Source organism: Fringilla coelebs (genome assembly GCF_963513975.1).
Source record: "Fringilla coelebs genome assembly, chromosome: 13".
Taxonomy (NCBI): Eukaryota; Metazoa; Chordata; class Aves; order Passeriformes; family Fringillidae; genus Fringilla; species Fringilla coelebs.
Window position 1 is genome coordinate 4451260 of NC_140039.1, and position 22740 is coordinate 4473999.

Sequence of the window (22740 nt, forward strand, 5' to 3'; positions counted from 1 at the left end):
ACGGCACTACATGCGAAATACTGGGATAAAATTGAATTAATTACAAAAAAAGATGATAATAGCAAAGAAAACAACATTTTATATGGAATACTGGGATAAAACTGAATTAATTACCAAAAAAATCATGTTATTGAGCTAAAACAGCACTACATGGAAAATACTGGGATGAAAGTCAATTAATTACAAAAAAAAATTAGAATATTGAGCTAAAACAGCATTACATGGGAAATACTGGGATAAAACTAAATTAATTACCAAAAAAATTTTAGGTTATTGAGCTAAAACAGCACTACATGTGAAATTCTGGGATTAAACTAAATATATTTTAAAAAAAGATGATAATATTGAAGAAATCAACATTGTATATGGAATACTGGGATAAAAGTGAATTAATTATTTTTTAAAAAATCAGATTATTGAGCTAAATTGGCACTACATGGGAAATATCAGGATAAAACTAAATTAATTGCCAAAAACCAAGAGATTATAATCTGCAAGAAAATGGCATTCTATATGAAAAACCAGGATAAAATTGAATTAATTGCAAAAAAATTCTAATATCGAGCTAAAACAGCACTACGTGTTAAATACTGGGATAAAACTGAATTAATTACAAAAAAAAAAGATGATAATATTGAAGAAAACTGCATTACATATAAAAAACCAGGATAAAACTGAATTAATTATGAAAAAAAAATGATAATATTTGAAGAAAACCAGAATTACTTGTGAAACAATGTGTTAAAACTGAATTAATTTGATTAAAGGATTCCTCTTTAGTCACTACAGTGGAAAGGAAGACAAAAGATAAAAGCAGAATATTCCAGGGATTTTCTATCTGGTTATAGATGAACAAATGTTTCACTTTTTCAGATCAGCAACCAAATTTGAATTTTAGAACAGCTTTTCCTTAAAGTCAAAGAAAAATAAATTATTTGAATTAGTTACCAGCACATATGAGCTAAAAATAAAACACTCCCTAAATAAATGGTTTTTTTAAAATTTGATTGGTTTCCCCCCAAAAAATTTCTAACCTTTATTTTTACCTGTTAACCTTAATTTTAATGAATTTCCTTTTGTAATTGGAGCTACAACATTAAAATATTTCTTTTCAAAACCTCAAGATTTTGAAGCAGCTTCAAGCAACAAATGTACACATAAAGACATCCACATAAAAGTTTTTTAACACTATCCTGAAATAAACCATCCTGAGAAGAGATTTCTTAAAATCTGTATTTCAAGTTAATAAATATAATTAATTAAGGTAACAAATTAATAAAGTTACGATTTAATAAATAAATAAAAATTACAAAATAATAATTTTAAAGTGATAAGTTAATAAATAAATATAAATTACAAATTATTACAACATCAGACTTGCACTCCTTTTCCTCCACATTGTGAGTGAAAACAAAATAATTGATTTTCACTGGATTCAATTGATTATATAATTAATGCCTACATAGGTATACACATAATTTAATTACAATTTAGTAGAAAGGTTAAGTATTAAATCAAACCAAGCAAACTGCAGTTAAAAATATAAAAGACTTCTTCCTTTTGTATTTGGTTCAGTTATTGCCTGAGGCAATAAATTTAAGGATATAAAGTCTGATCCTTTAATTCCAGCTAATAAAATATAACAGTTAAAGGATATAGAATATTTATATGAAAAATATAATATTTATAGGAGATATAAATATTTAAATGAAATAAAATGAAATTTAAAAAAAAAATAAAAAGGAGGAATCTGCAAAGGGAAATTCCTGGAGTGATGGAGTGGGAGGCTGGAGATGCCAAGAGGGAGAATAGAAATCTTGAAGCAGCACCTGGGCAGGTTCCACACCTCCAGAGCTGCAGCCACTCAGAAAATATGAGTGTAAAATTTCCCCTTTAGCTGGGGAATAACAGAATTAACAGGGTAAACAAAAATCCCAATTCAAACCCAAACCACCAGCATTTCTCTCCATATTTCCCTATTAATAAAGACAGATCTTCCCACTCAAAAATAAAGGGGGCAGGAAGTCAACACAAACTTTGAGAATTATCTGCTTAAATGTAAAATTGATGCCACTTCATCCACATCTCCTCCCCACTCAGGAACTGGTTTTATTCTTTAAATCTTTATTCTTCAAGTCATCTTCATTCTTCCAGTCTTCTTCACTCTTCCAGTCTTCATTCTTCCAATCATCTTCATTCTTCCAATCTTCACTCTTCCAATCATCTTCACTCTTCCAGTCTTCTTCACTCTTCCAATCTTTATTCTTCCAGTCTTCTTCACTCTTCCAGTCTTCATTCTTCCAATCTTCTTCACTCTTCCAATCTTCTTCACTCTTCCAATCTTCTTCACTCTTCCAATCTTCTTCACTCTTCCAATCTTCACTCTTCCAATCATCTTCATTCTTCCAATCTTCACTCTTCCAATCTTCTTCACTCTTCCAATCATCTTCACTCTTCCAATCTCCACCAGCTAATTTGGGAGAGAAGTGATCCAGCACAGAGCACCCTCAGTTAGCCAAGACCTGCAAAGTTCCTGAATTCTCTTATCAAAATGCACCCAAATGAAGAGGGGTGGCTTTTAATGAAGGGTTATTTTAATCAAGAAGAGCAAGGACATAATTGATACCTGCACACAACATCACTGAGACGTAATTACACAGAGAGGTGATGAAATGCATCTTTAAAATTCAAATTCTTCTGAGCTGTTTGACAGAAGAATGTGGAATTTTGCCTAGGATGAAGTCCACCCTCCTTACAAATTCTCATCTAAACGCAAATGAAGTCCTTGAATTCTTAGATCAGCCAGAAGAGGAATTAATTGCAAGAGAACCAGGACAAAAATTGGTATAATATGATAAGAAAAGGAATAAATAGTATTGGGCAATAAATATTAAAAGGCCTTTTAAAGCAGTACATTTATAAGATGAAATCTGAGACAAAATATTTATGGTTGGGCCACAATAACAGTGAAATTTCACTAAACTAAAAATGAACTTAAAATTAAAAAAATCCCTTATGTTTCAATCAAGCCAGGTTTTTTATGGCTATTTGGATTTATTCATGTACATGTGAACCTAAACATGAGTAAGGTTCCTTTTTCACAATGGATGTGCAAGTCACTTCAATTCCCCCACTGTTCTTCCCTACCCACAAAACAATTTCATCACAAATAAATATTCTCTCTCTCATGATTGAAAGATTTCACCCACCAAAAGATGCCTTTGCCTTAAGAACATAATTTTTTTTTTTCCATAATTTTTCTTTCTTTTTCTTAAGAACATAATTTTTAAGGAAGGCTTGAGGTGAAGATTTTTAAAAGCAATCAATTCCTGGGAGCAGAATGAGCTCAGAGCTTTCTGGAAGTCCCAAAGAGCAGAGACACCTCCTTCACCCACCAGATACTTTTGTAAAGTGTCACAATGGCAAATTAATGGGCTCCCCACAATTAATTATCCTATTGAAAACAGACACGTGGTGCCAATCAAGGGGAGCTGTCAGCACCATAATGAGGAGTTAATTACCCCGAAGTGCTGTGGATTTCCTTTGTTCCAGCAGAACAAAGGGTTGGTGTTTCCCTCAGAAAGGGAGCAGCAACAAGTCCAGAAGTGATAATTAATCTGTAACATAAAATGTATGCAAAGAATGGATCCAAGGAGGGGAAAGTCCTGCCCAGAGGCCAGCAGGGGAAATCCCTCACAGCTCTCCCTAAATTCTGACCTAAATTCTGCTGCTGGAACCATCTCAACAGCAGCAGGGAATGAAGTTTTGATAGGAGGGAGCAATCAGAACATTAAATTCTTCTCACAAAGCCTCAGTTCAGTCATATCTACTCCTATTCTTTTATTATTCCACTGAACTAATAGAAAAAGGGGAAGCATTTTGAAAATACATGGTTGCTCCCTGTGTCCGAGAAGTGAGGTTGATATCCAGGGGTCAGATCAGAGCTCAGTGAAGCTTCTACCTAAAACCTGCCAGAAATCCCTAAAAACAACAACAAAAAAAAAGTTGTGTAGCTTCTTCCAGTCCTGCATCCTCTTCTCTTACCCACAAGAGCCCTGCACTGCCTTGTTCTCCTCAACTCTTCATGCACAGAGCACAGAAAGAAGCAGTAAAATCAGCACTCAATGTGCTCCCCTCTGATTTGAAGGAGCAAACATTTGAAAAGTTCTGTAGTCAATCTATAGCTCAGCTGCTTTGCATCCCACTTGGGTGAAAAGAAAGAAAGGATTTTATCCTGTGTATCAAGACTTGTTAACCTGAGCATCTTCAAAACCCTCTTAAATCAAAAGAGAAATAACAGATAGTTCATTGCAATGGCTTGACTCTTTCTCACTAGAATTCACTGCTGCCATTTCTTTATTTGAAGAGATGATTATCAACAACTTTCCTGGATAGATAAAACTCTCAGGTTCCCCAAGAACCTGGGAGACCACAATAGCTGGCTGTACAACTGCAGGTAAGCACTTCAATTACTCCAGAACATCAAATCCCTGCTTGGTACAAGCCAGCTTAAACAGAATTTGCTGGCAACAACTTCAGGCTGTGTGAAAGTTCCCTGTGAGAAAGATCTGTCCAGCACTGAAGACACAAATCATTAATTACTGTTGGATCTCATTGAAAACAGAAACTGATGAGAGTTTGAAAGTATTTATTGTAGGTATTGAGCTTGTTTTGTTGTTTTGTGTAAAAATACTGAGCACTTCAGCCCCTTGAACCCACCCAGGGCCTGGGACAGAAGCCAAGGGATTGGTGGCACTTGAGCTTCTTGGGCAGAATATTGAGAAAACACATTCCACTGCTATGGGGGAAGGCTGGAATCAGAGGTGAACTCAAACCAGGGCAAGGTTTTAATTCAGTAGTAGCAAATATTAATTCTCCACAGCATATCTTGCTTGTAAGTAGAATATTAAACCCCAGCCTGGGTGGATTTGGGGTGTCTCACACTGTGCTTCATTGCCTCTGATCACACACATTTAAAATGTTAGTGAAGATTCTTACATTTCTTCCTGTAAATACCACAGAATAAAAGTGGACAAAAGTTCCAGGAATCTAATGAATAAAAGATAAATTTGGGGGGGATAATAGGGCACATCTCCAAAGTGAGGCTGTCAGAAATGCTGAGGTCTGGTCACAAGAGTCTGTGCAGTTGGGCTGAACAAAATCATGACAAAATTACTACAGTGTAGATTAATTCTACTAGAGTAACAAATGTTGTAAGCCTGGCTTCAAACTCACTTGATTCTAAATATAAATGTGGATTAAAAAGGAAATAAAAACAGATAGTCAGGAACTGTCTAAATAGTTAGAACTGTAGAACTAATAGAACTATATAAAGAAAAATTTCAGCATATTTTCAGTACACATAAAAGAATAAAATACCAAAATACCCAGGAAGAAAATAGACTTCATCCAAGGACCTGGTGCTCCCCATTGCCAAGAGTGACCTCTGTTCCCTCAATTCACATCGCTGCACGTGCAAAATTTACACAAAATTTACCCAGATAAAATCCCACTGGGAGATGATTTCAACATTAGGTACCTGCTGAAAGTGGGACTCATTTGTTTGAGAAAGCACTAAAACACATTTCAATTTGGTGCCTGGGAGAGGAAGAATGGCTCCTCTGTCGATGGAATTGCTGGAGAGGGGAAGGTTATGAGATAAGTGAGAAGCAACCTTTGCACCCAAATTTGAAAACAAACCTTCTGAAAGCTTACACACGATTTATTGGCTATGGAAACGCTGGATTTTCCTGGGAAAGAGTGTCTTTAATAAAGCTGGAGGAGCTGGAACAGGCTCTTGAGCAGAAAGAAGGATTAACAGCTGCCAACACAGCGTTGAAAGGAATGTCCTGAGGTAATTCTGGAGTTATTTCATGGTTTGGGAAGCTGAAGAACAGCTCCAATCTATTTGAGGAAGGTCCCTTTGTGTTCCCACTTTCATTTAAAAAACCCAACAGCAAACAGCACCCAAACAGAGGAGCCCCCTGAGGTGCCCTGGGGATGGGCTCAGGGGCAAAGCTCCCTCTTCCCCTCAGAGCATCCTGAGGGGGTAAAAACAGCAAAATCATGCAGTGCCCCTGGACAGAGCCCTTTTTATTTTATGTGTTATTATTTATTTTATGTATTATTTTATGCACTTTTATCCCTGCAGTTGTCAAACCCAGCCCATGTTTACCTCGTGAACCTCGTCACTGAGCTCCTCGTTCAAAAATCATAACACACCTGAGGGCCAGTGCTGCACAGATCCCTCACCAGGTGAGGGGGAAAGGATTGAGATCTTTTAGACACCCTTTCTTCCTGTGTGAAAGTAAATTTAAGTTTCTATCTAAAGACATTTCCTTAACTCACATCTTTCTTTCTCTCATTGCACTTTATGCAATTAATATTCATTTATTTCTGTGAATTTTTTTGGTTTGAATAGTTCATACCTAAATGCATTCAGGTATCCTGTGCAAATACAGAGTTTATGACTCAGAAACTTGAGCAGATATTTGTGAATTCTGAAAATTCAGTATTCCAGTCCCAGGCACCAGAACCCTCTTGAACTGCTAGGAGCTTTCCCCTGCCAAAATACCTGTCAGGAAGGTGGAACATTTCCCTGTGGCTGTCTAATCTAATCTGAGCTAATTGCTGTTTAATTTGGGAGAGGCAGACCCATGCATCCAGACTGCAGAACTCCAAGGTGGAAAAGAAATAGCAGAGAAGGAACAAGTTGTTTTGAAAGAACCAGAGAACACAAGATATTAAAGATCTGAGATATTCTCCACTGCCTTATCTACTTAGATGATAACTTTGGAAAATGATACTGATAAACTTAAAAAATCTGTTCTGAATACTAAATATAAAACTGTGAAACCAAAAGGCTGGCAGCTTACTTTGTGAAATTCTTGGATTTTTACTTAAGATAAACATGTTTTATATAGCTAAAGGTAAAAAAAAAAATTATCCTTCAATAAAAGGAATATAAAAAGAGTGTTTTTAATTCTTCAGTCAATTCATGTACTGGTTTGAAAGGTTTCTCTCCTCTGGTGTGGTTTGTTATCTTTTGACACTGAAAATGTAAAGAATGGTGCAATCTTGTCTTAGAGAACAGGTATAGAACATTCTATGTCCTGGAAATATCAAAACTGGGAAACATTTTTCAGCTTTAACACCTAAATCTTCTTCTGTACAGCACAGGACTGTAAAAGATAACAGTCAGATTAGAGACTTTTTTGAGTTTCATTGCATAAACAAAAAGTAATAGTTAGAAGAATACATACCTCTGACGAGGGACTTGAGCAAAAATGTGTGGGAGAGCTCTCTCCCTTTTCCAGGAGGAGAACACATATTTGAGCAGTGATAACCCTTATGAGTTTTAACCCCAGAGTAGCACAGAATCATGGAATGGTTTGGGTTGGGAGGGACCTCAAAGTTCATCCAGTGCCACCCCTGCCCGGGTCAGGGACGTTTCCCACTGTCCCAGGTGTTCCAAGCCCTGTCCAGCCTGGCCTTGGGCACTGCCAGGGATCCAGGGGCAGCCCCAGCTGCTCTGGGCACCCTGTGCCAGGGCTCAGCACCCTCACAGGGAACAATCCCTTCCCCATATCCCATCCAGCCCTAATCTCTGTCAGCCTGAAGCTGTTCCCACTTTTCCTGGCCCTCCATGCCCTTGTTCAAAGTCTCTCTGTTGGATGTCTTGTTTCTAGTCCCATTTCTCTCTCAACAATACCTGTCCTATTCTATAACATTTCCAAATCAACATTTCTTTGCTCAAAGTTTAATACAAATACACACCATATAAACCTTCTATCACATTTTAAAACTTTTCTACAAATCCATTTCCCACATCTCTCCATCTTTCCTACAGCCCCTCCAGGTCCTGGAAGGCCACAATTCAGTCACCCCAAAGCTTCTCCTGTGCAGGTGAGCAATGCCAGCTGTGCCAGCCTCTCCTCCCAGCAGAGCTGCTCCATCCTCTGCCCATCCTGCAGCCTCCAGCAGCTCCAGGTCCCTCCTGTGCTGGCCCAGGGCTGGACACTGCTCCTGCACTACACAGAGGACACCCTGAATCGCTGTCAGAACTCAGAATTCAGCAGGACACCCCTCAGGCTGCAGTAAATGGGTTCTGACCTTCCTTCCACCCAAATCCTACAATGAGGGTGAGCAGGGGAGGAGAAGGAGCAGAGACACACTGGGCACTGCCTGAGCCTGCTCTGTATCACTGCCCTGAGGAGCTCGGTGATGTGATGATGACATGGGCAAGAGTGGCACAGTGACAGCATTAACACCCCACAGATGGCAAATATCTGACAGAGACAGTGCCTGAAAAAGAAATTATTCCTGTTAGACTTTGTATTTCCCCCTCTAGAGTCTGATATTTGGGAGATTAAACACGGGCTGGTTGTGCCAGGTGTTTTCCCAGGGCAGTGGTGTGGTAATCACTGAAACACCTCCAGAACAAGCACAGCTACAACTGCAAAGTTAAACAAATCCCAGTGGATTTTTTTGCACATTTAGTCACTAAAAGTGTTTAAAATCAAGGGAGAGTCTGGATGCCAAACTCTCCCTGCAAGAAAACATGGGCTGACACTTTGGCTTTTTTTGAATATCCAGAATAAGACCTCTAGGCTCTGTGTAGTGTCCAAACCTCTCTTTTGAGGGTTTACTGGAAACTCTAAAATAGGAATTATACCCACAGGTTTCTAGAAGAGCTAAAAATGGTCCTTGACAGATATTGCTGGATACCCACATGCACTCCCCAGCCGCCAGTGCTGAAGGATTGGAAAGAAGGAATTCAACTTTTAGAAGACAATCCATGGGTTACAGGTTGAAAGAAATTTATTGGAAATTCTTTAAGAAGGAATTCAGCTTTTAGAAGACAATCCATGGGTTACAAGTTGAAAGAAATTTATTGGAAATTCTTTAAAGTGTAAGACCTCATTTCTGGAAATCCACTGAATTCCATACTTTGCTTGTTTCTCAAAGCATCAGACAGACAATTCCCTGTGGTCACATTATCAAGAATGCCTCAGCTACAGCATTATTCTGAAATATTTACCCCTTCCAACAGATCCAGTGTGAATTACACCTAACAGAATGAATCCTTCCTGGCTGAGCCACATTTGCTGCTATCCAGCCTAGCTCCTTCTCCTTAAATTCCTGCCAGGGTTGAATGTTGGTCCATTCATTACCCATTTCTACACACCCCCAGTTAAAAAGTGAAATTAGGCTTTCCTCTGCAGAATTTTTGTGGCATTCACATCCTCTGAAAAATCCCTTTGCCCAGGATTTTTTCTCCTGGGAAGCTGAGAAGCCTCAGAGAAAAAGGAAAACAATTCTTATCTCAGTTGCTTCTCCTGTGTTGTGCTCACACATGGAATGTGTTTGGAGATTGTTTCATTTGACTCTGGTGTGAATTATTTTGACTTAATGGCCAATCAGGGCCAAGCTCTGTTGAGACTCTGGAAAGAGTCACAAGTTTTCATTATTATCTTTTAGCCTCCTGTAAGTATCCTTTCTGTATTCTTTAGTATAGTTTAGCATAGAATTCTTTAATATAATATAGTATCATAAAGTAATAAATTAGCCTTAAAGAACATGGAGTCAGATTCATCATTCCTGCCTTTGTTAGGACATTTCCCAGCAAACACAATAAATTTTCACTGACATTTCTAGTACAGCTTGCAAAACATGAAAAGAATGACACATTTCTTGTGTCAACCCTGGCTCATTAAGGTCAGTACAGGATGACAGTATAAATATTAATATCATGTATAATATAATATATATAGTATTGTATAAATATATTATTTTTTCCTTTTTACAATTGTGTATCTCTATATCTCACACTGAGACAGTGAGGGATAAACACAGAACATCCCATTCCTGACCTATTTTCCTTACCCCTCTTTCAATGAAGTCATGGCAACTTCTCCTTAACCAAGCCCAAGGGTTTAATCCTGTTAAAATACTTTTTCACCTCTGCTCTACAGTCTCTTTTCTCAATATATCCAATGACTCCTTCAGGCTTTTTTTTTTTTTTTTTTGTAATTTTCCCTCTTCTCCTCTCTAAAGAAGTCATCCAGCAACAAAAATCTCCCTTTTTATTCACCTTGAGTGGTGTAAATTAGCTCAGCACACAGCACCAGCTGTGAACTGAAAGCTCCCAGAAGAAATCAAGTCAAGCTGATGCCTCTCAGAATTTGTGTGGAGCCTTTTAGAAAACCTGTACAGTTGTACTCAGCTTTTCGCTATTAATTAAATGTTCATCAAATGAGAACTACTGAGCACAAAATATTGAGAGCTGCTGCATGATCTTGTAAAACAGAACTTCACAGTGAGTTTTTGGCTAAAAATTCATGTAACAAATGAATGGTGATAAGCTCTTATCTCTTCCTCACAGAACAGGCCAAAAGAAAACCGTTACCTGACTGGCAGAAAAATTTTAAAAATTGAAAAAATTCCTCTGTCAACATATTTCTTATCTCACTGGCCTTAAACTCTAGTCACATAAAAACCCCTAAGATGTGAAAAAAAGCAGGGGCACAAGGAATAAAAAATAACTTACAGCCCAAAAGGGAAAAAAGAAAACTGCATATGGACAAGAGTTATTTAGGGAGGTCTCAATGCGTTGTCCACATTTGCAGCTCCTGGGTCTCCATAAAATATCCCTCTGCTGTAGCACTCACAAATTACAGATTATGAATTAAATCCAGATTCATTCTATTGGATCAATTTGTCATGTATGAACTAAAACCCATGGACATCAGCTATGGAAGAATTAAAGAAGAGCTGTTGAAGGGATTTGGGGGGGATTTCAGTGATTTCCTTTGCCCCCAGAGGACAGCAGTGCCCATAGTGCTCTTCCAAGACCTGCCCTGATTGGTGTCCTGCAGCATTTCCAGGAATTCCAGGGCAATATTTAATGAGCTTCCTCAGGAAGGCCTCCTGACACAGCAAAGCAATTCTGCTGCCATATAAGAATATAGTGCAAAGCAGTGAAATAATTAAAAAAAAAAAAAAAGTTTTGTTTTGTTTCTTCCAGCCTGTGCTCATTATAATTTTTTGCACAGGAAAAACACCTCTCCTTTCAGCATATAATTTAATTTAAAATCCCAAGCAACCACCCTTTCTGTGAACATCCTGAATCTACATAGCCATATTTGGGAAATACGGTTAAAAAGTGTCAAAATATTAGATTTTTCTTATACTTATATTTTTTCAAGAGCCAAAAGTAGACAGAGGTTTGATAAATTGCATGGAAATCTGTCCTTTACACGGTATCCATGCTGAGATAGCCAAAAACCAGAGGAATGTGATTCCTGTTAAATGATGTTTTCAGTTAATTTCTGGTTTTGACACCACTGCAAGCCAAAACTGGACTGTATATTAACACAGGAACCAACCAAATGCTACAAAATTCCCAAAGCAGTACAAAGTCTGGAGAATTTTCAAACTTGAAGGTCATTTTTCATCATCCACAGTGAAAGTGTTATGTACAACAGGAAGTGTAAAAATCAAAAACCATGGAAGTTCATCCACCTGGCTTAGGGTCCAGCCCTCAATACAGGAAACATTGGCAGCATTTGGACAGGAAATGTAAAAATCAAAAATCATGGAGGTTCATCCACCTGGCTTAGGGTTCAGCCCTCAATACAGGAAAAACTGTTGGACAGGAAATGTAAAAATCAAAAACCATGGAAGTTCATCCACCTGGCTTAGGGTTCAGCCCTCAATACAGGAAAAATTGGCAGCATTTGGAGAGGAAATGTAAAAATCAAAAACCATGGAAGTTCATCCACCAGACTTAGGGTTCAGCCCTCAATACAGGAAAAATTGGCAGCATTTGGACAGGAGACGTAAAAATCAAAAACCATGGAAGTTCATCCCCGTGGCTTAGGGTCCAGCCCTCAATACAGGAAAAACTGTTGTACAGGAAACGTAAAAATCAAAAACCATGGAAGTTCATCCACCTGACTCAGGGTTCAGCCCTCAACACAGGAAAAACTGTTGGACAGGAAATGTAAAAAGCAAAAACCATGGAAGTTCATCCCCCTGGCTTAGGGTCCAGCCTTCAACACAGGAGAAATTGGCAGCATTTTGATACCCATCCCATTTGCTTTTTTTTCAGCTGAAGTCAGGCAAAGTCAGTGATGTTGAGGCAAACCCAGAGGAGAGCTCACGAGGCTCCAAAGAAAAAGGGATTTTCACACGGCCCCTCATGATCTGGGCAGCAAGGGGAGGGTCTGGCACTGTTTAATGCCCTACAAGACACCCACAAAGGGGCTGGTTCGGGGTGGTGCTGGATCCCCCGGGCACTGAGCGGGCTCAGCTCACCCCTGAACTCCTCAGTGTTCTGGGGATTAACCACAATGTGACTCTTGCACTCGTTTGTAGCCTGAATGAAACAGGAAAAAACCTCTTTTTTGACTTTGCAAGGAAAGGGTTTGTGCCTTTTCCTTTCTGCTGAGAACAGCCCCTTTTCTTTTAGCCCAGACAAAACCAATGTTTCTTCTCACTAGGCTCTACTTGGAAAGGCTGGGGATGTGTCACCCCCTCCAGAGAGTGACAGGCCAACAAGCAGACCTCCTTGAACAGAGCACCGAGTTGTTGCTACACAGCCAATAAAAAACCATTGAGGTGGAATCAGCCACAAAACCGTGGCTCCTCTTTCTGTCCAGCTCCTTCCCAGGCTCTGGAAAGCTCCAATTCCTGCCCGTGGGGACAGACTGGAGCAGCAGCCAAAAGGGCACGGGGGCAGGGCTGCAGCCCCCACACCTGCCAGGCAATTTCCTCTCCTAGGAAAGCAGAAAAAGTGATGGAGCAGAGCATCCCCCCTCTGTTTGCCAGGCTGGAAATGCACCCTCACCCACAGCCACGGTGCTTTTTCGTATCCTGCTTTAATTTATCAGTAATTAGCAGCCACCAGTATTGACTAATCAAATTTGGGATGCCAAAAATTCTATGTGCCACGCCTTGAAAGTGTGATTATTGCTTTTTCTTAGAAAATCCTCAAACAAACTATACCATTGGGATGAGGGAAAGGCCACAGATGGGAGAAAACAGGTCAAGTCTCTGAATGCTGGCACAAGTAGGAAGGGAAAAGTGGAAATTCAGGCTCTTGTCTGTCCTTTGGAACACAGCAGCAGTGAGTTTGAAGAATAAAAAGTGAATTTTTATCAGTTTAGCTGCTTCCCTGTACACACAGAATTAGGAACTTCTCAAGGTTTCAGCTTGCAAGGCTTTCTTGAGTAAGAAATCCTTTAATTCCCTCATTTTGATCAGTTGTCAGTGGTGTCTGCTCACTCAAATGAAGCCTTAAAACACTGACAGAAATAGATATTTCTAAGCAGGAAAAAAAAGAAAAGAGTGTCCAAACTGCCAAGTTTTGCTGCACCTCCAGCAGGATCAGCCCATTTCCACTGTGTAGCTATAGGGAAGTGGTCATCAATTACAGTCTCACCAAAATGTGGAAAGTTTTGAAGTTTAATGAGGTTCTTTGGAGTGTACCAGAAGGAAAACAGCACCTAGGACCTGCTACAGGATTTATCTCTGAATCCTTTTTTGGTGGGTTTGTTTTAACAAAGTAACAGTCCATGCAAGACAAAAATTAGACTTTCCCCCTCTGTGTGAGGCAGTTATCAAAGCAGGGAGAGCAGATGAACTCTCAGAAGTCAGAGTACTCCTGCTAAGGGAGCAGCATCCTCTGGGCACACCCGAGGAAGGGAAATGGCAAAGGCACTGCCAGGTATCCTCTGCCACCTCTGCAGTCCCTGCCTGACTTCAGCCACAGCTTTAGGAGTTGCCAAGGCTGCAGAAGCAGCAAAATCTACAAATATTTCAGCAGAAAGGCTGGAGTTTGGGTCTGCAATCCTCAAACCTGCTGGGGATTTGGATTTACTTCCAGTCAAGAGTAAATAAGGGCTGAGCCTTACAGCCTCGCTGGTGGAAAAGACTCAGCAGCACCAGGTAAAAGGGAAAAAAATCCCTTCCCAAAGCCTGAAATAAATCTGGTTTGGGCCTGGTGTATTCATTTACACACTTAAACCCAAATCCACCTTGTCCCCCTGCTGCCAACCTCTGCTGGCACTTAGAGAATGTAAATCCTGTGTGAAACCACAGCCTGAGCCTGCCCAGCATGAGGAGCTCTCAGACTGGGAGCACTGGGCTGGAGAGCAGCACAGAGCATGCAAAGCCACTGGGGAATTACTGAGTCTCTTCTTGTTAGGCTGGGTTTAATGAAAACCAGTTTTACAGTAAGCTGGAGATGACTGTAAAGAGCTGTGGCAGTGGGGTATGGCTGTGAGAGGAGAGCTGCAGCATCAGCCTGACGCTTTACAAATGCAGATGTAAACAAGATCACTCACAAAAAGCAACCAGGGTCACTGTGCACAATTACTACTCTAATCCACAGATTAAATCAACACAAAAACAAATCCCACACCCACACACAAAAATATCCCACAAAACCCCATTTTTCCCCCCCACAGCCAACCCTTTGCACAATAAATTGGATTTATGTGGCCACAGCTCAGAGGAGTTTCAATGGCAGCCTTGGCATTGCAGGGAGCAAAGTGTGAAGGTTCTGAATGGTTCTGAAAAAACCTGGAGCCTCCCCCTTCCCTACTCCAGCAACTCTCCTTTTTACTATTTGTTTCAACAAGCTTACAATGAGTTTGTGGCTCCTGGCTGCAGAATTTACAAAATCATAAAGCAGCATCACAAGAACACCACCTCTAGCTGAGGGAAATAACATTGCTGATAACACTTATCTTCACACAAAGTAACTCTTCTAGTGATATTAACTGCTCTGTGATCTGCTCTTTATACAGAAAGACCCTGCTGTGCTTTTACATTTGATATTTAAGACATAATTGAATTATAATCTTAATTCCAATTAGTTATCTCAATCCTGATTTTTAATGAAGCTCATTCTTCCACTTTAAAGCTAGTTTTTCATGGGCTTTTTTTTTTTTTTTCAATTTTGAAGCCATGCAACATCATAACTACCTAAATTTCAAACAAGGCAAACACCTTCCTTAGCAGGAAGAGAGTACATTTATTTCCTTGTGCAAAACTATGCAACTCCAGTTTTACTTGGACAGAAAAAGTAGAAAAGTTTAATATCTTTAGTTATTTTGGCCAGCAAACTGTTAGTGTTACAAAAAGTTTGTCAGTGACACAATAAAGAAAGATATTCCAAATAAATAACAGATTATTTAATTTACCTTTTTTTTTTTTTTTTGGTGTTTGTGAATTTAAAAGGTTTGGAATGTGTATTTTCAACTTTTTATTGACAAGACTGTAAAACCAGCTAGAGAAAAGGCTAAATCTGATTCTCCCTTCTAGTTTCATAATTTATTCCTGATTTAGCCAGTACCAGGTTGGGAAATATGCCCCAAAACTGAAGGGTTTAAAACCCACTGCAACCTGATTGCAAGCAGAGCTGGAGAATCTGGTTTAGTTTCATTTTCAGAGATCTCAGAGAAGGGACATCCTTGAAATGGATTTGTGTGTGCTTCAAAATAACACTGACCCAGGAATTCAGGCACTCCAGAGATGAGCACTACCACAAACCCACAGGAATATGAGAGTGCAAAACCACAGGAATATGAGAGTGCAAAACTTACTCTGTGCCCTCCCTAGAATTGAACTCAACATTTCCTGTTTCTCTGGATAAGCAGAGTTACCATCAGTGGCAGAGTTGGGAATATTGTTGAAAAATCATATAAATGCAGAGGGTAAATTGGCTAATACTTGAGAAATTATATTGTTCATTTATTCCACTTTGATGTTAAATCTTAATTCTCCTTATCCCAAAGAACCATATGAGATTTTTGCTAAAATAAAATAAAGTTGTTGCATTGAGTGATGCCATCTGAGAAACTCTTGTTTATTCTGAAATATTCTCTGTGGGTAGATATATTTTGATTTAAGGTGTTAGGTGTTCAGATTATTGAAAATTTTAACAGAACAAAAATTTCAGTTTTATCCAGAGAGTGCATACATCTCTCATATTATTCAGGTGTAATTTATTTTTTTTGGGGGGGAGGTATTTTATTTTAAAATAAAATAGTATTCTTTGCTGAAATAACTAATGAAATCTATGTTTACTGATGTAGCAAGAAAAAGAGATTCAGGCAGACAATAGCACGTCCTAAGATTGAAGGAAATTATGTCAAAGTAGAGTTTTCCCCTCAAGAAGTTTTAATTTCTGGTTCATTAAAGAGTAGATGCTGCTGTCCTGAACACAAAACAGCCTCAGAATAAGGCTCTGTCTTAAAAATAAAATGAATTGGTCCTCAAGAAATTGTAGGAACCCAGAATTGTGTAAGAAGCTTTGAATTGTGAAATCACTCAGAATTCAAAGTAACATTCCATTTCTCTGATTGGCTTAACACACACTACACCCTGCAAGGAACAAATGGGAGGCTACACTGCACTGATTAAATATTGATAGTCAGAAAAAATATGTCACCACAAAAGGAGCTCATCTTCTGAAAACATCTGATTTTCTTCCCTTTAGTCTAACAAGAAATCAGAGGCAAGGGGAAAGGAGAGAGTTAAGCTCTGCTGTTATTCTAGCTGAATAACTAACACTTACACAGTCCTTTAAAAAATAATGAGATCCAGAAGCCAGAGTATTAGTTAACTGAAACAAGGATGAGGATGTAGCTCTCAAATTCCTAAGGGGAAGAAACATTTGGGGGGGGAAAAAAAAAGGAAGGAAAAAAGGAATATTGTAAATCATCTTCTTTCTTTCACCTTTGCCTCCTCATTAGTATGGGTTGGAGGCTCTTTCCTCCAGCAGCAGGAGCCAAGCTCCCGAGCAAGTGGCACACTTTGTTCTATGTCCTTTCAGGATATGGAATTCCTTTCCTTGTACTCTCTTAAAAAAGAGTTAAAAACTCTCATTCTGACCATGGCAGGATAAAAAAATTTCCAGCTGAACTCACATCCCTGAGTGCTACAGGGTTACGAGGTCTAAATGGTCAAATCATTGCAAGGTAGTGAATAGTCTGATCAAATATAAAGGTAGTGAATAGTCTGATCAAATATAAAGGTAGTGAATAGTGATCAAATATAAAGGTAGTGGATAGTCTGACCAAATATAAAGTTTTTGTGCACTTACTCCCAGAATTCCATCACTGGAGAAGTGGCATTTTGTAAAGAGACTTGACTGCAGTTGCTCATGTTGAGTTTTTGAAATTCCACACAGTTTTCTAGGAAAGAACCAAAAAAAAAAGGAGTTTGCTATGTTGACGTGCAAGTACAGTTTTTATTCTTGTCCCACTTTGTGCAGCTTGGAAAGCCCCCACTCTACATCACATTTTCTGGGTGGGGTTAAAGGGTTTTGGGGGGGCATTAAGGGTCACAGCTGCTACTTCTGCAACCCCAGGTTGGGAGAACCCAGAGAAACATCCATGAGGACTCTCCTACAACGCTTCCCAGAGGCACAGGGCCAAAAATCACCTCAGGCAGACAAAAGAAACATTGAGGCAATGGATTGGGAGTTAAAATTACAGCATGTTCCTACTCCAGCTGCTGGTTCAGTGGTTTATGGCTACAAAGGGAACATGGCCAGCCCTAAACTGCCACTTTTTCCTGGTAAGGGAAGTGGGTATTTCCTCTGGTTTATCTCTGCTATTATCATTATTATTGTTATTATTATTATCTCTAACACAAAGGCCTAAGCAGCTCAGCACTGTGGAGCATTTGAGCACTGATAACATCGGCCAAGCTCCTTGGCAGGGCTGCCAAAATTGATACCAAAGCCTTCCACATCTACTGGGCCCAAAATTTCCTCCCTAGGATTTCAGAAATTAAGATTTCAGGCAGCTCTAGGTGTGCTCAAAGAACACCAAAAATGGCCAATTAGTGCAAACTATGAAAGACAACATGATGGGCACTTGATTTGAAATTGGACTGTGTATAAGGGATAAATGCAAAATTTCAGGAACTAGGACAGTGGGATGAGATCTTCCCCATGGATGGTTGGGATCTAGAGACTCAATAAGCAGAGAATGACAGATATAAATATCAATGAGAGGACAGATGCAGAGCCCTGCCCTGCAAACCCTCCTGAATACATACCTCATCCTTCATGCTACTTTACATGCAGCAAGGATTATTTATCAGACTGCATTTCCAGAAGTAGCTTGATGAACATTATCCTTCAACATCTGGCATTTAAAAGAGCAATTCCAAAGATCCACATTTAATATTTTTCCCTCTCCATTCAAACTCCTCCTGACTTCATTAGAGTGAAAGAGCAAGATTGCAACCTGTCATCAGGTCATTCTCTGCTGCAGAATTCACTCAGTGTGTTCAGGGAGAATAGATATGATTGCAAATGAGAGCCTTGGGATTTAGCCAGAAGATCTTACAGAATTAACAAATCCATAGTCTTTTTCTGCTGACATTATATTCTAGAGGAGTAAATGCTTTTCAATGACCTAACCCAAAAAGGTCCAAGGCAGTTTCACTCCAGGTTTCCTTTATTTTTTTTGGCTGTAGTGGGATGAGATTGGCCCATTTGCACAGATTTTGCCACACCAATAGCTTTGTTCAGGACACTTGAATATAGTAATCAATCACCTGGGAGGATTTTAGAGTGGTAATCTCTGCTGAGGTCATACCTGTATTCCACTCGTGGCCACAGGAAGCCCAGGGAAGCTCTGTAGTAAAGCAGTTGAACAAATAGAAGATAGCCCATGCTAAAATGATGATGTAATATACATTTAGGTGTGCCTCTATAACTTGGGTAGCATAGCCAATGCCTGGAGGAGCAAAATAAAAAGTGAGACACGCAAGAAAACTTCTGCTTTTCAGGCTGTATTTAATTTAAAACCAAAAGCTTACTCTTAAGTAGATCTTAACTTCAATTTTGATACAATTAATTTCATTTTACTTCAAATGGAATGCTTTCTTTTGCAGCAGAACACAGAACTGTTACCTTCAAAGAGAGGGCAAACTTTCCTCCAGCATGTGATGCCTCCTTCGCTTGTAAACTGTCCCAAGGCCGTCTCCAAGAAAAATACTGGTATTCCACAGCAAATAAAAAACACCACGTAGGGGATGAGGAAAGCACCTGGGGGGGAACATTGAGGGGGTGTTGGTTAGAATGAGCAGGGCTCCTCAGTAGCACAGGGAGGATTTTGCCATTAAAGGAAGGATCAGCTGGGAGCCATCAGCGCAGTGCAGGAAGGGTTTGCTCCTGCCCCAAATACCCAAAGTTAACCTGTAAGCCAGGGCCAGGGGCTAAAACAGAGCAGATCAAAGTTCCTCAGCCTAAAGCCAGCTCAGGAGTCTCTCAAACACAGAACAGATCCCAGCCATGATCAGCTCAAAGTTCCTCAGCCTAAAGCCAGCTCAGGAGTCTCTCAAATACAGAAAAGATCCCAGCCATGCTCAGTTCAAAGTTCTGCTCTGCCCAGCACCACATCGGTCTGCATCCCCATCCTTGCTTCTCTCAGGGGTGAGGAAGTGTTACAGATACTAAATCTGAGAAATCTTTTTCATGTTATTTATAAGATAAGGATTGCAGAAAGGGAATGAGGAAACAAACTTCAGAACTACTCACAAGGACAAGAAAGCAGGGCCTGGCCATATCAGCCAGAAATATTGATGTGAAACTCTAGGAAAGTAACAAAGCATCAACATTTTGGTTGGATGCTGACAGTAAAACCCATCACAGGTGGTGAACCACAGCAAACCCAAAACCAGCACTCCCACACCCTGCAACAGCTGCTGTGCTTCAGTCCCCCTGATGAGAAAGTTGGGACAACTACATCCACCTGCTCTGACTGAGTTTCTTTCACCTCATCACCAGGAGTTCCTTCCCTCAGCCAGAAAATTTCCCTAGAGATGAATCCCAGGTGCCTCTCGAGCAATCCATGGGGGTTCCACAAAGAATGGAACACTTGCAAGGCTCCTCTGACTGACCAGTATCACCACACACACTATCACAGTGAGTTTAACAATGCAACTTGTGGAAATCCAAAGTACCAGCTTGGACTGTTTTTCCAACAGGCATACATCAGGAACATTAGAAAACATCAGGATGCCCAGCTTGCAAAAATATCATAGTCCAAGAAATACCTCATTTTAAATGCACAAAGAGATTAATTTTCCTCAAAAACCTGAACATCCACAGCCTAAACTTACAGATGATTATTCCTACACTCCCTGTTATGGCTTGGAGTAAGTGCCAGAGAGGTCACACTTCACAAGTTCCAAACTACAGCCTCCAAATTTGTTCTGTTAAAAGCAATTTATTTCACAACTAGTTCAGATATTTACCACTGTCTTCCCCTAGCACACACCAAGGAGTTGGATGCATCAGATTTAAGCACTAAAAACAAACTCTGGTCTAATTCCAGCAGGGGGTTACACAAGCTCACAGACTGAGCCTTCATTGACTAAAACTGGTCAATGGCAAATGTCCCATGGTGCCAGGACATGAGCAATTAAATCACACCCACTTATTCTATTCTTAAAGAGTACAGTGGGGATTAAATATGATATTTAAGTTATTACTTTTTCATCAAATCACCCAAAACAAACAATGATGAAAATTCTTTCTACCTCATGTTACAGCCTTTAAAATGACAGCACCACCTTTTGACAAGCTGGCACACACCTACAAATGGGCACCTAAAGCTGCAGCAACCAAAAAATTGCACACCAAATATATATTCCTGTCATTTCCTCTGCCAAAAGTTCTCTGGGAACACTTTGACCATCAACAAGAAAGGGTTGTGTATACGGTGTGCAGCATGTTTACATTCAGGATCTGGTAGCAGCGTTCTCTTAAGAGCTGAACTCTCGTTACCTAAGTTTGGCCAAAATACAGAGACATAAAGAAAGGAACTTCCAACAAGAAACACAATTTGCACAGCAGGATTTGTCTTGTAAGAACAGCACACAAAATGGGCTAAAAACCATCCCTGAGTTCAGATAAGGAGGGACAAGGAATAGAAATTTGGCGCAGCAAACAAACCCATCAAGGAGCAGATCAGTGCTTATCAGCCCTGAACATGCTATTTTTCTTCCAGCCTCTGTGTTTACACTGCCACTGACTCAGGCCTTAAGTGGGAAGAATGTTGAACCCAGTCCACAGAATTCTAAACTGAGTTTGTAATTTACTTTCCTTTCTCGTGGCTGCCCAAGCTGATGTGCTTATTCTCAATTGTCATTTATCTTATACAGTTTACAGTTGGCTATAGCCAATACATGCCACATGTTATACTCTGTAGAAGTTGAGCCTGCTCTTTCCTCTCCCAAATAACATTCCTATGTTATGTTTATTAGGGCTTGCTCTCTTCCACTAATCTTTAATTTTACAGCTTTCCCTACCTTGCTGTGGGAACTGGGGAAGTATTGAGGGGAAAAAAAAGAACATTGAGGTATAAAAAATTCCATGCGACAAAGAAAAATAATTTAGTCTTTGTGGCATTATTTGAAAAAAAAAATTCATCCTCTCCAAAGTACACTGCTGTGACAAATGAAGTGCTGCCTTCTTTTCTGTGTCAGACAAACTTAGTTAAGTATGCCTGGGTGTGTATTCACATGCAGGAGACAGAGTGTACTACTATAACTGAAGGCTGGCTTCTCCTGCATGAAAAATACTCCTGAAAAAAAAGATGTCAATTTACTAACGTAACAGCAACTTGTAAAAATAAACCACACAGTGTTTGGAGAGGAGGACAGAGAAACACAACGATTTTTCTCAGTTGTCAGATGTTAATGCTTCCCTGTCTGCCCATGCACTGAAATCCTGAACACGTCTCTCTTACTAGTGCAATAAATCACGGCGAGGCACTCTTAACTGTTTAATTCCCGTGTTTAATCCCCCTGTAAACCCACACGTGATGCCATCTTACCTCCTCCATTCTTGTAGCAAAGATATGGGAACCTCCAGACATTTCCCAGCCCAATAATCTCCCCTGCCACAGAAAGCACAAATTCAACCTTATTGTTCCAGTGACCTCTTTCATGGACTTTCTTATCATTGCTGTGGACGAGGTTGGTGCTTGAGGCTTCTGGGTCCAAAGCATCTTCTGGCTTGCCATTAATTATAGGAATAGTCTTTTCAGCTGTCATGACTTTTCAGCCTAGTGGAGAACAAAAGAAAAACACACAGGTGTGTTAAGACACTTGCTGGCACTGATCTTCAAGGATTGAAATCTCCCAGGGTGGCACTGGCTTCTTGTCACCGATGGAAATCTGTGGGTAAAAATGAGGGAGGCAACTCCACGAGGCTGGGAAAGTTGCAAGGCAGTGGAAAAGGAAAAGAAAGGGGTGGGGAGAAGAGAGAAGATCCTGTGCAAGGGAAGAAGTAATTCCAAGTGGTGACAGGTAACTTGCTAGCAGAGAGGGAAGCCTTTCAAAAATCCCTCCCCAGGCAAGGATCCCAGCCCGCCTGACCTACCAGCGGACAGGGACCTGCCGCACCTGCCGGGCGCACACCTGAGCGCTCAGGGCTGAGCAGGAGGGCTGCGATGGCTGTGGCCTGCCCGCAGGAGCGGGGGGGCTCCGGGATTACTCACCCAGGGCTCTGCCCGTGCCTGCGCGCCGGGGACAGGGGCCGGGCTGTGCTCAGCGCTGCCTGCGGGCGATGCTGCGGCTCCGGCAGCGCGGGCAGGGCACGGCCGGCCGGGGAGGAGGCGTTCGGGATCCCCGGGAGCCGGGAAGCCTCGTCCTGCCCTGCCGCTGCTGGCGGCCCGGCGTGGGTTGTAGGATGCTCCCCGCGCTCTG

The 22740-nt window shown here is 40.4% G+C and overlaps 1 protein-coding gene across 1 annotated transcript in view; it reads right to left on the reverse strand.

Moving 5' to 3' along the window:
• Window positions 1-22126, reverse strand: part of SLC6A11 (solute carrier family 6 member 11) — a 91869-nt gene extending 69743 nt beyond the window's left edge. Inside the window, exons 1-4 of the mRNA XM_084214480.1 lie at window positions 21867-22126; window positions 18938-19072; window positions 18621-18761; window positions 17114-17204 (exon numbers count right to left, since the gene is read on the reverse strand). Coding sequence (XP_084070606.1) covers window positions 17114-17204; window positions 18621-18761; window positions 18938-19072; window positions 21867-22086 — 587 coding nt within the window. The 5' untranslated portion in view covers window positions 22087-22126. The remainder of the gene's footprint in view (window positions 1-17113; window positions 17205-18620; window positions 18762-18937; window positions 19073-21866) is intronic.
• Window positions 22127-22740: the final 614 nt, after the last annotated feature.